Genomic DNA, 13875 nt, shown 5'->3' on the forward strand with positions numbered 1-13875 from the left:
GCCTGCTGTCACTATGTGCGTTGTGGACCGTTGGGACTTCTGTACGATCATGGATAGCGAGGGTGGGCATAAGCACAGTGTGCCGCTCCCTCGCGCATTTTTCCCCTCCATTCGTAGTTCCCATTCTTTCTCCACTCGTACCCCACGAAGGAAGGGAGGCAGCACGTTGAAGGGAAACGATGGGTCTCAGCAGTGTAGCAATGCGCTCCCCCTCGCGCTGTGCCTTCTCTCTATCCTAGCAGAGATGGTGCACGTGCGCTTTGCACTGCAGCGACCGTCTGCTACCCAAATTCTCCTTTGCTATCGTGCCCATCTCTCATTCTCTCTATGCCGATAAGCAGTGCAGCCTACCAGAAAGTCTAGTGTGTAGGACCAACGTGCAAAGGCGCATACACACACACACGCGCACATCTGCGGATAGCTGTGATCGGGCCTCGTCAGTACTTTTGCTTGCTCCGCGTCGTCATGCGTCGTCTGCAGCGCACTACTCTGCGCTTTGGCGTGCTCGCCATGACGCGACGGGCTATTATCCCGGGCCACATCCCTACCGAGGGCACGGGGCCCAGCGGCAATAATCAAGGCTGGGAGATGCGCCGCGGCCACCATCTGCAGAGTAGTATCGGTCTTCATACTCCTATCAAGACAGCTTGCGGCCGCGAGTTTAACCCACAGGTCTACTATGAGGTGCTGCAGGCGTGCTGCGATCAGCAGTGGTTGGTCGCCATCCAGCGTGAGCTGCGGACGGACACCGAGTACATCAACTACCTGCGCCAGCATGGCGGAGCCGCCAAGGACATGCGAATTCTCACCGACGGTGTGCAGCATGATGATGAATTCATGGCGAAGCTGAAGGAGAAGCTCAAGACGGATGAAAAAGTGTCACTGACGCTGTGCGCGGTACAGCAGAGCTACGAGCGCATCCGAAAGAAGCGCGACCTTCATGAGACGCAGGTGGCAGCGGACGGCGGCCGGGACCCATATGCTTCTATGAAGGCAAGCCGAAAGGGGGACTTTGGCTCTCAGATGCCCCAGTTTTAGTCTACCCGGCCGCGGAGCGCAAAGGTCCAAAAATGGCGTGGGTGAGTCGACGTGACGGTGTGCGTACTCTGCTGATGGGTGTTGGTGTTTTGATGGCACCTCTCTTACTCTACTCGAATGTACACCTCCCCTTTCCACCAGAGGTGCACGAGGAACCTCTCAATCAGAAAGAGCAAAGAAAAAGGTGCGTGCTGCGCGAAGCGTTCTTCAGAGGACGGGGGGAGGAAGGCGGACACATCCGCATACCTACAGAAGAGTTCCACACAGGTATGTGTGCCAGCGGGTACGTTGGAGAGAAACGCACAAGCCTTGAGGAACCGCATGCTTGCAGAGTTCTTTGACGTTTGTATCTGGATAGAGTCGGGCGGGGTCGCCTTATATATTCTTGTGCTGCTGTCGTGTGACGTGTTGCTTTTCCCCTGTTGAATGCGTCTTCACGTGTACGTGTGTGTGTGTGTGTGGGTGTGTGTTGCCGTTGTCTCAAGATATCTTCCTCCTCCCCTCTCTCTCCGCCCCAGTGCGCTGTTGGCGGTGTCTCTGTGCACTCTTGTTCCTCTGCGCTGTTACTCATTAGGCTCCTTTTCTGTTTTTCTTTTCCTGTCCCACGCGTAGCAAGCGGCACCCACCCACACCCACACCCACACACACCCACACACATACACACACACACGGACTCGCACAGAGGCATACACACGCTTGCTGTAACGTCTACCAGAGGCACGGAAAGGAGCACAATCAATGAAGGTTATTCCACCCAATTTTGGCTACGTGGAGGAGGGTATCTTTCGCTGTGGTGCACCAGAGCCGCGCCATTACGGCTTCCTCTCTTCACTGGGGCTTCGCACGTGCATTCTGCTCACCGACATCCACGACGATGCCTTCGTACAGTGGCTGCAGGAGTCCGGCGTCACCATTTTCTGCCCCCTCGCCAGCGAATTACAGACGTGCGGTACATTCCGTGGCGTGGCGCACGAGTACACACCCCTCCCCGCACCAGACGGTGTCGCTGGCGGTAACGCGGCAGCCGCCTCCTCCAGTAGACCTGCAATCGTAGATGGGAGCAAGAGCGGAAACGCTAAGGAGGTGGGCCGCGAGGGCACGACCCGCAACTCCAGAGGAGTTGACGGCAACTACACGCACTTTGATTCACCCGGCAACGGAAACGCTCGCCAAGTCGAAGGCGATGGCTGGACGGATGGCAACGGTGAGGGCATAGAGGAGGACCGCGGCTTCTCTACTGGGGGTCGAAGCTGGGTTGCCATGTCCAGCGGCACCGCAACTGCGAGCACGTCGAATGCTGTGCGCTTTCTGCAAGAAAACGTGGGCCAGCGTCAGATGAGCCCCAAATTATCGCCAGTGCACATGCCGGCGCCACTCTACTTCCCCATCAATGGGCTGCACTACAACGGCGGCGGCGATAGCGGCGTTGAGGCGGCGGTGCCGTCCTACGAGGGCAAGCTACACGGCCTTATGACCCTCTCCGAGGCGGTTGTCGTCAGCATCTTGCACATCCTGCTAGACCCGCTGTACTACCCGCTGCTCATCACTTGCTCCAAGGGGCGCTACCGCTCCGGTATTGTGTGTGGGTGTCTGCGCAAGTTGCAGGGATGGAACCTCGTCTCCATCCTTGAGGAGTACCGCCGCTTCGCTGGCAACAAGAGCCGCGCCGACAACGAGGAGTTCATCGAGCTGTTCGACGAGGAACTGGTGAGTCTGGAGCTCTCTGATGGTCGACGGCCCACTATCCTTTACAATTCGTGAAGGTGCGAGGCGAGTGGTACGTAAGGGCATGTGTGCACCCAATCATGTTTCTCTTTAATGGGTTGCCCGCGCTCTCGCTGTTTCTCGCTTATCACTTAGCGCCATATCTTGACGACTCTGATGACGTCAGCGATAGCGACGATGATGATGCCGATGCTGTCGTTTCTTTCTTTTAGGCGTGCACATTTTTACATGTGTTGCTGCTCGCTTCTCGGTGTTGCTGGTGTTTCTCTCTCGTCTCTTTTCTGTTCTTCACGTACAATAATTTGACTGCACATGGACATGATGTCTACGGTGTGCGTCGCTTCTGGTTACTCGATACCTTCGCGAGCGTGTATGAGCACCCTGATGAGTGTATCTTTACCCTCCTTTGTCGGTGTATTGGAGCCTCTCTCCCTCTCTCTCTCTCTGTGTGTGTGTGTGTGAGTACCTTCGAGCTTCCGCTAGCGCGCGTCATTGCCCAGAGGAAAAGGAACAGTAGCAGCAAAATTACCTGTGCTTGACGACTCATACTCCCATTCCCCCATGCGGGTTCTGCGCAGGGACAACTATGCCCCTCCCCCCTCCCCACCAAAGAAGACACGCGTGACTACGTGACCACCTCCCGGAGGTTCTACACACCTGTAAGTCCCCTCTGCTGATTCGTTTTTTAAATATTCTTCCCACCTTACGTTTCCACACCAACTGCCACATCTTGACCTTCTTTCCCCTCCTGTCCCCTTTCCTCTTCCTCTTCCTCCTCCTCCTCCTCCTTGCACCCATGCACGGTTCATCGCCAGTGTCTCCAAGACGTCCGTGCACCGTCTCTTTCTTTCTCTGTCCGTGTCTACACTAACGTCTCTCTGTCTCCTCCTTGCCTAATCCCTCGTACCGCTGCGGCGGTCATTTGTGGACACTGTCGTTCAGCTTCGTGAGCACACGCACACTTGTACGCCCGGCAAAGCGGAACCGAGTGCAAGATGCGCCTGTGTGCAGTACTGTTGCGTCGAGGTCCCGGACTGGCGAGCGTGCGACCCCTTCTTCGCGAAACAGCACTCCGCACCGCATTCTCTCGCCACCAGGTGCAGCTTTTAACGTCCACCGGCGCAGTTCATACCGCCAGTGTTGTTGTCTCTTCTCTGGGTGAACAACGACGCACTCAGTATGCGCAGATGCCGGGCAAGCGTGCACAGGAGGCCTTCCTCATGCAGTTCGATCCGCTAGAGGTGCTCGACCTGCCGTCAGACAGCACGGTGGAGGACATAGATGCTGCCTTTGAGAAGGCGAAGGCCCTGTACGGCCCTAACGGGAAATACCCTGATGCCAAGATGGTAGACCGTGTTTTCCGGGCCCACGAAATCTTAAAGGACCCGGACTCACCATATTATCTCAAAGCGCATAGCAGTCAGACAGATCGTCAGCGGCTGCAGTTCCAGCTGCTCCCCAAGGCCAAGCGTCGCTTAATTGAGGTTCAGGTGTGCGTACTGATGCTCGTCGTTTTCGTTGTGGCTTTGCTGGTCATCAAACTCGTGCTGCGCCCCATCAACCGCTCCATGCGTGCGGCCACACGCTAAGACGCAAAAGGTAAGGGAGACAAAAGAGCCGCCGCTGTGCAAGGCAGCCGTGCGTGCGGGTGTGCGTACGTGGGCGCTCCCCTTTGCTTGATCGAGAGGCTGAACATTTTGCCTGGTCGTGTGTAGTTGTACTGATGTGTCTGTTGATGGTCTCTTCCTCTCTTTCCCTGTCGGCATACGTGTTGCTGAGCTCTGTTTCGCGTCGTGCCTTTTGTTTCTTCGCTCTCTCTTCCTCTCTGCCTGCTCTCCCCATTCGGTCTGCAAGTGGTGGCCGCGGCGGCGGCAGTGCACATTACGGCCCCCTCCCTCCCGCTGGTGCAGAGAAGAAAAGGGATAGCGCTGGCTCAGTCACCAACACAACAATGCCTAAGGAAAAGAGGAAGATGAGAACAGAGTCGACGGATTGGCACCTACAGGTGGACTGACCGCCCACAGCCCGTTGGGCGAGAGGTGACGAGAGAGAGAGATGGGGAGTAGAAAGAGGGGTGATGGCAACTGACCTTACGAGTGACAGTCACAAACTGGTGCTCTTGAGCAGTGAGAGGATGTGTCTACCTTCTTCTTTCCTCTAGCTCGATCTTCTCTCTCTGTGATTGCTAATGCGGCTGTTGCACTGCAGAGTACAAGCACTCTCGTAACGCTTACGCTGTGCATGTCACGCTTTGCCATCTCATCGTGACTCCTCCTACCTCGAATGCGAGTGCGCATGCCGAATGCGTTTTCCTCCCCACACGCTCACTCGCATGACCTCTTTTGTCTTTTCTCCACCTTTCACTGTGTGTGTGTGTGTATGTGTGTGCGCGCGTCTTGAAGCCTCCCATCCCACACCCATTCCTTCCCAGCTAGGTGTGAAGCGTGCCCTTCGTGTCTTCGCTCCAACTCTTCCACCGCATCTTGGTGGTCTCCCTGTGTTGTGGCCGTGCATCTCACTTCACCCGTCGCAGAGTTGCATTGGAAAGAAAAAAGAAGCGTCATGACAGGTGCGCGAACCGCGCATGCTGGCGGTACGGCCAACTCACGCCGAGGGGTGTCACAGCCGACAGCCACAGCTGTCACTTTGTCGTCGTCCTCCACTGTGCGACTTGCCATCGCACAACCGTCAGCGGCCAGTGCGGCTGCAAAGCAGCGATCACAGCAAAGGCTGCGCGCAAACTGGAGTGCATCGGCTGTGGCTCCTCAGCTGCGCGGCCATCGTGCAACCGCATGGCTCAGCGTGTGGGACAGCGCGTGTGCTGCACGGCGAGTATGCATGCTAGAGTCGCTGACGGTGCTGCACCATGCGAGCAACAGCAACGCGTTGGAGGAGGACCTCGGCGGCGCAGCACCTCTGCTACTGACTCGTATTACATCCTGGTGGAAGCTGCGCTATGGCGCGTGGGTGACCGACTGCGTGTCCTCGATGTCCAGCGCGTCTACAAAAACTGCTGCTGCTGGTGCTGCTGCTGCCGTTGACGCTGCGCAGAAGACTTCCGCGAGGAGCGGGGCCGCTTCCGCTATTCCTCCGTCCGCGACGGCGTCAGGCTCCAACGCAAACGTTGCCCCTGACGGACCGTCCCTGCCAAGGGCGTCCTGTCTCTCTGGCTCAACGGCACCTTCGTCGGAGCTGCTGGCCCAGATTGAGGCAATTACGCTGTTTCTGCGCGGTTCTCGCTTTCTCCTTCAGTTTGTGGAAGGTGGCGGGGTCGCCACGCTAACTCACTGCCTGGAAACAACGGCGCACGCATCGCTGCCGTCGTCGACGTCGCTGCCAGCTAGTGCTGCTGCGGCTACTTCATCGATGCCGGCTCTGTTTGTGCTGGAGCGGCGAGCCATAACTCTGCTGCTCTTGCACGTGGTGAATGCAGGTCGCGTGTATCGCGAGATGGTGGGCGACAAGGAGGGCCTGCTGCACGTGTTGCGAACGCTGCAGCTCGAAACGGATGCGCTGGTCGCCGCACCTCTGACTGAATTGCTGGCCGTGCTTGGCCAGGGTCATCCACGGATGGCGAACATAGTTCAGACGGGGCTGCTGCGCGTGTTAGCCGACGCGGTGCAATCGCCAGAAGACTTGACGACCCCTGGTGCGAAGAGCTTAGCGGGGCCGTGGCGCGTTTCTGAAGTAGCGGTGCTGCATACCGCTCGCGCCCTCCGCGCGCTGCAGCTGCAGAGGGAGCAGCATCACTACGCTCAGTTTTACCTCGGTGGCTGCACAGATGCTGCTCTGGGGGCCGGTGCAGACTATGTGCCCATTGTTGGCATGGACTGTGCATCAAATGCGTACAACACCGCGGAGACGGCAGCTGGACCACCTTCTGGCAGCTCCTACGCCTGCGACGCTCTCCTGCGTCCACTCAGTCGCGGCGAGTACCTCGATACGCTCTTCCAGCTCGCCCTCGACGACCAGCATAAGGCGCTCCAAGTCGAAGGGAATGAGTTGTTGTGCCTGGCGGCGAAGAGCCTGCACTTCACACAGGACATCTTGACACGCTGTCTCGACGTGGTTGACAGCGATGAGTATGTCATCCGCGGTGATGATGCGGACGCCAACGCGCAGCAGGAGCGACTGCAGCGTCAGCGTCGACAGCTTTCGTGCGGTCGCACGGCAGTATTACTTCTTATCTCGCGCCCCATGACAAGCCAGCGGCGCCAGCTGATGCTGAGTCTCGTGTTGCAGCGCAGTGGATATTTAACCTTTCTCAAGCACCTGCGCTTGACGAAACATGGTGACACAGCCACCGTGGTCGACTGCTGCCACGCACTGCAGTTCATTGTGCGCGCCGCGGCGGAGATGCAGCGCCAGGACATGGATCGCTGTGGTGTCTCGAAGCTGAGGGCAGTCAGTGGTGCTGACAGCGACTCTACCTCTGGTGCGATGTGGCTGCGGGTAACGGAAGGAGTTCAGGCGGCGCTCGGTGAATCGGTGTTTCAGCTGCTCCTCTTTCAGAAGTTGTCGGAGTCGGACTGCATGGGAGTCTTGAGGGCTGCTCGTGCCGCAGTGGTGCCTGTCGGCGGCTCTGAGGCCTTTTGAGCCGCGACGGATCGTCTTCGCTTTCTGTAATAATACCTACGGGCTGTATCGTTCGGTGCGAGATCCTGCGCCGCCCTTTTTCCCTGCCCGCAGCTGCGTGCGCCAAGCTCTCCAGAGATTTTCCGCTTCGTTTAATCTATGCCGTTACTTTACTCACCTTTGGCGGTGCTCTTCTCGCCTCGCACTGTGGCGGTGCTTGATGATGGACGCAGATGTACACTATAACCCCCCACCCCCCACTACCACCCCTCCCGTTTGATGACTCCGTAGGATGAGTCTGTGCGGCTACGACATGGACGTTTACGAGTTCTCAGCGGCCACCTTATCATTTGACTGTCGCTTTTGATCACTGAAGTTGCCTTAAGCAGCTGGTGTGTGCGTGTGCGTGTGTGTTGCGCAGTGCAACAGCTCAGTGATGGCCTCTGCTATCGTTGAGGGGAAGGGAGAGGAGTGGTCATTTCATGTCCTTTTTTCGTTGGTCATTACGAACATGACCGTACGACCCATGGAGTCCATCGAAGCAGTTGAACATAAAAGGTAGATCATAGGAGCGGCAGCGACAGTTACGTATCCCACGATACCTCCATATGTCTTCTTGTTTTCCCCCTCTATCTTCCCCCCTCGGGTAGTCCATTCCCTCCTCCCCCACTTCCCCCATCGGCATCTACCGAGAGTACGCACACCAGATGTGTGCGTGTGTGTGTGTATATCTACCTATCCCTGCTAAAGTGCCTCTAGCGTCGCTCTTGTTTGTTTCTCCTTGTCGCTTCCCCTCTATCCGACCCCTTTCTCTCTCTCTCTCGATCTTGCACTTTTACTCCTGCTTCCCTCACCTCGTACCGTCTCTCCACCGGCCGTCCCATCGAACCACGAACGCGCTGCACGTCTCCACCCACACGCACCCGTTCAGCTCTCTTACATGTTTGCCCTTTTTTTGTTTTTGCTCAACTCCACCTTTACTGTCGCTGAGCTTCGCTGGTTCGTCTTTGTATTTTTCTTTTTCATGGTGTCCTTCTGTCCTTTCACATAAAGCCGCGCTCTTCCTCACGTGTGCCCCTGCGTCCGTTCTGTTCGCCCTCTCCCTCTCAAACACACACACACACACAAGCGCGTACCCGCACACACACACCCCACATGACATGTGAGTGGCTCATCAAACCTCATTAGGAGCACCCATATTTTGGCCATTGTCCCCACATCAATCAACCCACCAAACCATCTTGAAATTTTCTTGCAAGCGCAACAATACGGCATCAAAATGCACAACGCCGTAGGCGACCGTATCAACCTCATCAGCAAGAGTGAGATTCGCTATGAGGGTCACTTGCACTCGATCAACACCGATGAGAACACTGTGAGCCTGTCCAATGTGCGTATCTACGGTACCGAGGGCCGCAAGGGCGGCGGTGTGGACGAAGTGCCATCGACGGAGCAGCTGTTTGAGTTTATCGTGTTCCGCGGTTCCGATATTAAAGACCTGACGGTCTTCCGCGACGGCGGCTCCCCACAAGCACGGGATCCTGCTATTGTGGAGGTGCATGCCCCGAGCCGCGGTCGTGGCGGACGCGCTGCAGCCGCAGCCGCGCCTGCTGGAGCGTCGGGAGCGACGAGCAGCGCTGCCGCTCGTGGCAGCCGATCCTTCTACGACGAGCATTCATCGTACAGTCGCGGTGGCGGTGGCGCGCGTCGTGGTGGCTACGGCGCCGGCCGCTACAGTCACAATAACGGCGGTGGCAACAGCAGCGGCAACCGCAATCACCGCGGCGGCTACGGCGGTCGCGGAGGCTCAGGCAGTTACCGTCGCAATTACCGCGACTGCCACACTGGGCAGGACTTCAAGCCCTCCGATATCGGCGCTACTGAGAAGTTCGAGGGCGATTTTGATTTCGCCAAGTGCCGCGAGGAATTTGAGAAGAAGAAAAGCGAGTTCGAAAAGGCCAAGGAGGATGCAAAGACCCACGCCAAGGCCTACGACAAGAGCAGTTTCTTTGACACCATCTCGTGTGACCAGAAGGAGAAGAACAATATGAACCGTGCCGAGATGCGTAAGGCGGACACCGAGACCTTCGGTTCAGAGATGGTGAGCAGCATGCGCGGCTTCCGTCGCGGCCGCGGCGGTCGTGGACGCTACCAGCAGCGTTGAGCGGGCCGACGACACAGGGAAGGGCGCGGGAGAGAGTGCGGGAGCGGCGTCGTCAAGGGCAGCCGCCCCTCTTTCTCTCGCTGTTTCTCATCGCATACAGCGAAACGGGGATGCAGCTACGATGGCAAGAAAGACAAAAGAGGTTAGTTGTACGACTGCCCCCCTGCCGCGCCCATCCGTCGCCCTTCTTTGATCCCACGAATTACACCACACGCAAAACTGTGGTGACAGTGTCCCGTGGGAAATCGAGGGAGAGGGGGAGAGAGAGTAACTAGAGTGCTATGGCGCACACTGCGTACAGGAGCTGCAGCCGACAGGAAGGATCCAGATGGGACATCTGCGCGGGACGCCGCAACGAGGAGGGCGAGTGGCAGCACAAGCAGACGGAGGGTGAGGACGAGCGAGAAAGGAGAAGAGCACGCCAGTCCTCCTGGTAGTCCTTGGTTATCCTTTTTCAAGTTTTTCTCTCTCAATGGTGGCGCCTTTTTCTCGTCCTTTCCGCTCACTCCCCAGCCCCGCACTTTTGGAAAGCCTCCTCTCTCAAAGACTCTCTCGCGATGACCATGCGACGGTGCGACCGAGAAAAAAAAAGACTACCCCGGCATCGATCGCACTATATACGTGTGTGTGTGTGTGTGTGTGTGTGTGTGCGTGTGTGTTTCCCACTCTGCATGCGCATAACATTCCCCTCAATACGTCTGCCCAACCAGTACTCCTACGTACGCACGACGACTGGGTCCGCATACACACACGAACGCGAACACACCGATCCTGCAGGATACATTTAAGGAGCTTTGCTCTCCTTTTATTTCCACACATTGGCTTTTTCGCTTTTTTCTTCCCTTATCTCTCACGGATGTGAAGCTGTTCCCTCACCCCATCTCCATCTTGCGCCCTCCATGTGTGCTTCGCTTGTCATCTCTTTCCCTCTTTTTATATGCCTTCTTTGCATGCTTCCCCTCACTCGGGGTGTGTGCGCGAATGCATTACCCATTTGGCTGCGTGTGTGTCACTGCCACCACAGACGAGTGAGAGGAGAGCAAACACTCAACGAGCGAGGTAGAGGACCAAGTAAGGGATTGCGGTATCATCCAGTTTCACCACCGCCAAGCGTTGCTCCTTCATTCCGTCCCCCCCGCCACCCATCACCACCGCACTGCAGTCAGGGCTCGTTCTCTTCAACCTCGTCTACTTTTTGACCGCACGCGCTCTTTTATCAGTGCTGTTCCCCCCCTCTATTAGCTGTTGTTCTTGTCGCTGTTCTCCCCCTCTTCTTTCCTCTTTCCTCTTGTTGGTTCGTCGACCTGAGCGTGAGTTTGCTTTTCTCGCTCTTCTCTCCTCTCTCTTCTCTCCTCTCCTCTCTCTGTGTGTGCCTGTGCCTTTCTTTTCTATTCCGTTTCTCTCGCTTGTGTGTGTGCGTATTGTGTTTCTGGTTTCCTCCTTGACTTTCGCTTCTATGTGTTCTTGCCTGTCCCTACCTCTCTCTTCATCTCTTCTGTCCTCCTTTTTTTTACTGGTTTGCTAGTTTTATATCGCAACATCATCACCGCCACCGCCCGCCATCGCCAGCGGTACTCTCTCTCCTCTTTTTCTCCTCCTCTCTCGTCTGTGCCCCACCTAGGTTCGTGTGTGTATGTGTGGAGGAGTGTGAGTGAGAGAGGGAGAGAGTGAGCACGTGTCTGCGTGGTGTCTTGCTGTTTTTCTGTTTCTTGTTTTTTTTTTTTTTTCGTTTGGTGTGTTTGCGCCTTGTCGCTGTCGCTGTCTCACACCCCCACCCCACCCCCTCTCTCTCTGTCGCCCTTTTCTCTTTGAAAGAAAAAAAAGAACGAACAAAAGAGGGAAAGCGAGGCGGAGAGCGCGAGAGAAGTGCGCCTCTTCCTCCCCACTTCTCTTCCCCCCTTTTTGCTGTTCGCGTTCATTCTTCACTGGCTGCACGACCTCCCCTCCCCTCCCCTCTCCCCCCCTCTCTCTCTTTCTCTGCCCCTTTACCATTTCCCCCTCCCTCTCCCCTCTTTCACCCCCTCGTCGTATGGGACTCTTCAGCTGCACACTTCTTCTTGTTTTTCCCTTTCCTGTTTTATTTCGTTGTACTTTTTGATGATTCACCTCTCCCTCCCCCCTCCTCTCTCTCTGTCGGCCTGTCGGTCTCTGCCGAGTGCGTATACGCTTTTGGGTGGGCGGGCCACACACAGTGACGTGTTTGCTTTTCTACTCACACACACACACACACACCCCACACACACACCACACACACACACACTCACACATACGCCCATAGACACCATGTTTATACGCGCCTACTCGCACATATTTCAGGGCAGCCTCGTGCAGATGCATCGATGCGAAAGAAAAAAGGAGTGGAGGGATTAAGAGAGTGAGCATCGAGGGAGGGATGTGCTTATACGCTACAGTGAAGAGAAAGCACTCACTCCCCCTTCACCCTTCCCACGAAGGAAAGGCGAGAAGAGAGAGACATAGGGAGAGAGAACACGAGGGGCGAGAGAGAGAGGGAGAGAGAGAGAGAGACGAGTGAAACACAAAAATATCGAGGGAAAAGAGAAGGCAGACGTAATCGAACGTTCTGAAAGGGGGAGGAGACACGAGCGGTCGTGTTTTTATGTATGCACCAGTACGTGCAGGGATGTGAAGAGCGCGCGGTGTTGTGTCGTGGGGGTCTGTCAGGATGTTTTTGTTTATTTATTTATATATTTTTCTGTGCGTTTCTTCTCAGTGTAGCGCGTGCTCCTGCAATGTGTTTTGTTGTTGTCTTTGCACAGTTAATCACCTTAGCGCCCACCCTTCTCCAGCTTAGCGGCCCTTCTCGCCTTTTGCACCCACACACGCCCCACCGCCACAATCATTGCGATCCAAACCTAGGCAGCTGGAAGAGGGACAGCCAAAAGAAGAAAAAAAAGAGAGGGAGCACATACAGTGGGGGGGGTATCTGCAAAAGCCCCCCCCTGACATTTACACACGCGCAAGCTCTATCGAATGCACACAACCTCAGGTAACGCGTGCATGCGAGTGAATTCGCGTCTCTGTGTGGGAGCCTTGTGAATGTGTGCGCCTGAAGTCTTCGTGACGGTGTGTAATGCGTGGTATATATGTGTGCGTTGCTGTGCAAGATACGGGGACTACGTGCATATGTGGATGTGAGAGGCTGTGTGGTCGTGTGTGCCTGTGCATGTGTCTGCTTGACGCCGTGTGAATGTTCCCTTTCTTTCGGACTCGTTCTCTTCCTGTTGCCCTGTTGTGGACGCCGAAAGGAGAGGGAGAGTATGATGGTGAATCAGGGGGTGTGTAGCTGTGTAGGATGACGGCGGCGTCTGTGCGGTACGGTTATAGAGTGTTTTCCTGACGCCGTTTGTCAGTATTCTGTCCTTAAGCCCCTTCGCGGATGTGCGCACGAGCTGGACGGCGGGCTGCGTTGATACCCCTGCATCTGTGTTACTTTGCCGATGTGCAGGCGCAGCTGCGTGCTTGCATGCGTGCGTGCTTCTTCGTTTCTTTTGTGAGCAAAAAAAACAAAGAAGCAGTCGAAGAGAAAAGACAAGGAGACGACAGGAGGGTGGAGCGATACGAACACAACATGCAACCGCGAGGGAGGAAGACGGTGCGAATCTGAAGATGTGCGAATGCTGATCTCTGCTTTCCTTTTGCGTGCCAGTGCTTGTGAGATGGTGAGGTGTACTGGGGTCTTCGATGTGCATGTGTAGGTGTATGTGCGTGCGCCTCATGTGGCCTCTATCACCGTACGTGTCTGCCAGACGTAGGACCAGGCACGCACGTATCGTAATCTCCCATGCTTCCTGGCGTGCAGCAGAATGAGCAAGAATGGAATTGCAATCTCAGTCATCCGTCATTCATTCTCTTTTTTTTTTTTTCATTTCTTTTTCTCTCGCACCACTTGCCTCTCCAACACAGGCACACACACGCACAGTGGCGAGCATGCGTGCATCAATGCGTACGCGACCGTGTGTGTGTTTCTTTTTCTTTCTTCCTTCGTCTTGCTCGTTTGCTCTTGCGCGCCCTGGTCGTGAATGCGCTTCTGCACAGGCCTTAGTGCCTCTTGTGTCCGTCACCCTCACCCTGTCTCTGCTTCGTTGCCCCTCTGGTGTTTCTCGTCGTCGTTGTTGTGTTGTTCGTTCCTCTTTTCTTTTTATTTTCGCTGTGTTTTTGCTCTCTTCGAATGTCTTTTTTTTTTTCTAAAATTTGTTTCTTCTTCGAATGTTTTCTTTTTGTTTGTTCTGCCCTCCCCCTCCCCCTCTCATCGATGTGTTGGTGTGTATCATTGGCGACTTGCGAGACTCTTCATCTTTCCCTTCCCCTCCTCCACCCCCTCCCTCTCTCTCTGTTCGGTCTATCTCGCGTTC

At 55.8% G+C, this 13875-nt stretch overlaps 5 protein-coding genes across 5 annotated transcripts; all 5 read left to right on the plus strand.

Moving 5' to 3' along the window:
- Window positions 1-465: 465 nt before the first annotated feature.
- On the plus strand, window positions 466-1038 carry LbrM_25_2170 (hypothetical protein, conserved; the record flags this gene model as incomplete). The annotated part of the gene is made up of 1 exon (XM_001565668.1): window positions 466-1038. The coding sequence occupies one exon, from the start codon at window positions 466-468 to the stop codon at window positions 1036-1038; it is 573 nt and encodes a 190-aa protein (XP_001565718.1).
- A 738-nt stretch (window positions 1039-1776) lies between these two features.
- Window positions 1777-2799, plus strand: LbrM_25_2180 (hypothetical protein, conserved; the record flags this gene model as incomplete). The annotated part of the gene is made up of 1 exon (XM_001565669.1): window positions 1777-2799. The coding sequence occupies one exon, from the start codon at window positions 1777-1779 to the stop codon at window positions 2797-2799; it is 1023 nt and encodes a 340-aa protein (XP_001565719.1).
- Window positions 2800-3758: 959 nt separating this feature from the next.
- Window positions 3759-4352, plus strand: LbrM_25_2190 (hypothetical protein, conserved; the record flags this gene model as incomplete). The annotated part of the gene is made up of 1 exon (XM_001565670.1): window positions 3759-4352. The coding sequence occupies one exon, from the start codon at window positions 3759-3761 to the stop codon at window positions 4350-4352; it is 594 nt and encodes a 197-aa protein (XP_001565720.1).
- Window positions 4353-5601: 1249 nt separating this feature from the next.
- On the plus strand, window positions 5602-7359 carry LbrM_25_2200 (hypothetical protein, conserved; the record flags this gene model as incomplete). The annotated part of the gene is made up of 1 exon (XM_001565671.1): window positions 5602-7359. The coding sequence occupies one exon, from the start codon at window positions 5602-5604 to the stop codon at window positions 7357-7359; it is 1758 nt and encodes a 585-aa protein (XP_001565721.1).
- A 1258-nt stretch (window positions 7360-8617) lies between these two features.
- Window positions 8618-9502, plus strand: LbrM_25_2210 (hypothetical protein SCD6.10; the record flags this gene model as incomplete). The annotated part of the gene is made up of 1 exon (XM_001565672.1): window positions 8618-9502. The coding sequence occupies one exon, from the start codon at window positions 8618-8620 to the stop codon at window positions 9500-9502; it is 885 nt and encodes a 294-aa protein (XP_001565722.1).
- Between the last annotated feature and the right edge of the window lie 4373 nt (window positions 9503-13875).

The sequence above is a fragment of the Leishmania braziliensis genome, contig 36 (genome assembly GCF_000002845.2).
Source record: "Leishmania braziliensis MHOM/BR/75/M2904 WGS CADA00000000 data, contig 36, whole genome shotgun sequence".
In the NCBI taxonomy this organism is placed as follows: Eukaryota; Euglenozoa; class Kinetoplastea; order Trypanosomatida; family Trypanosomatidae; genus Leishmania; species Leishmania braziliensis.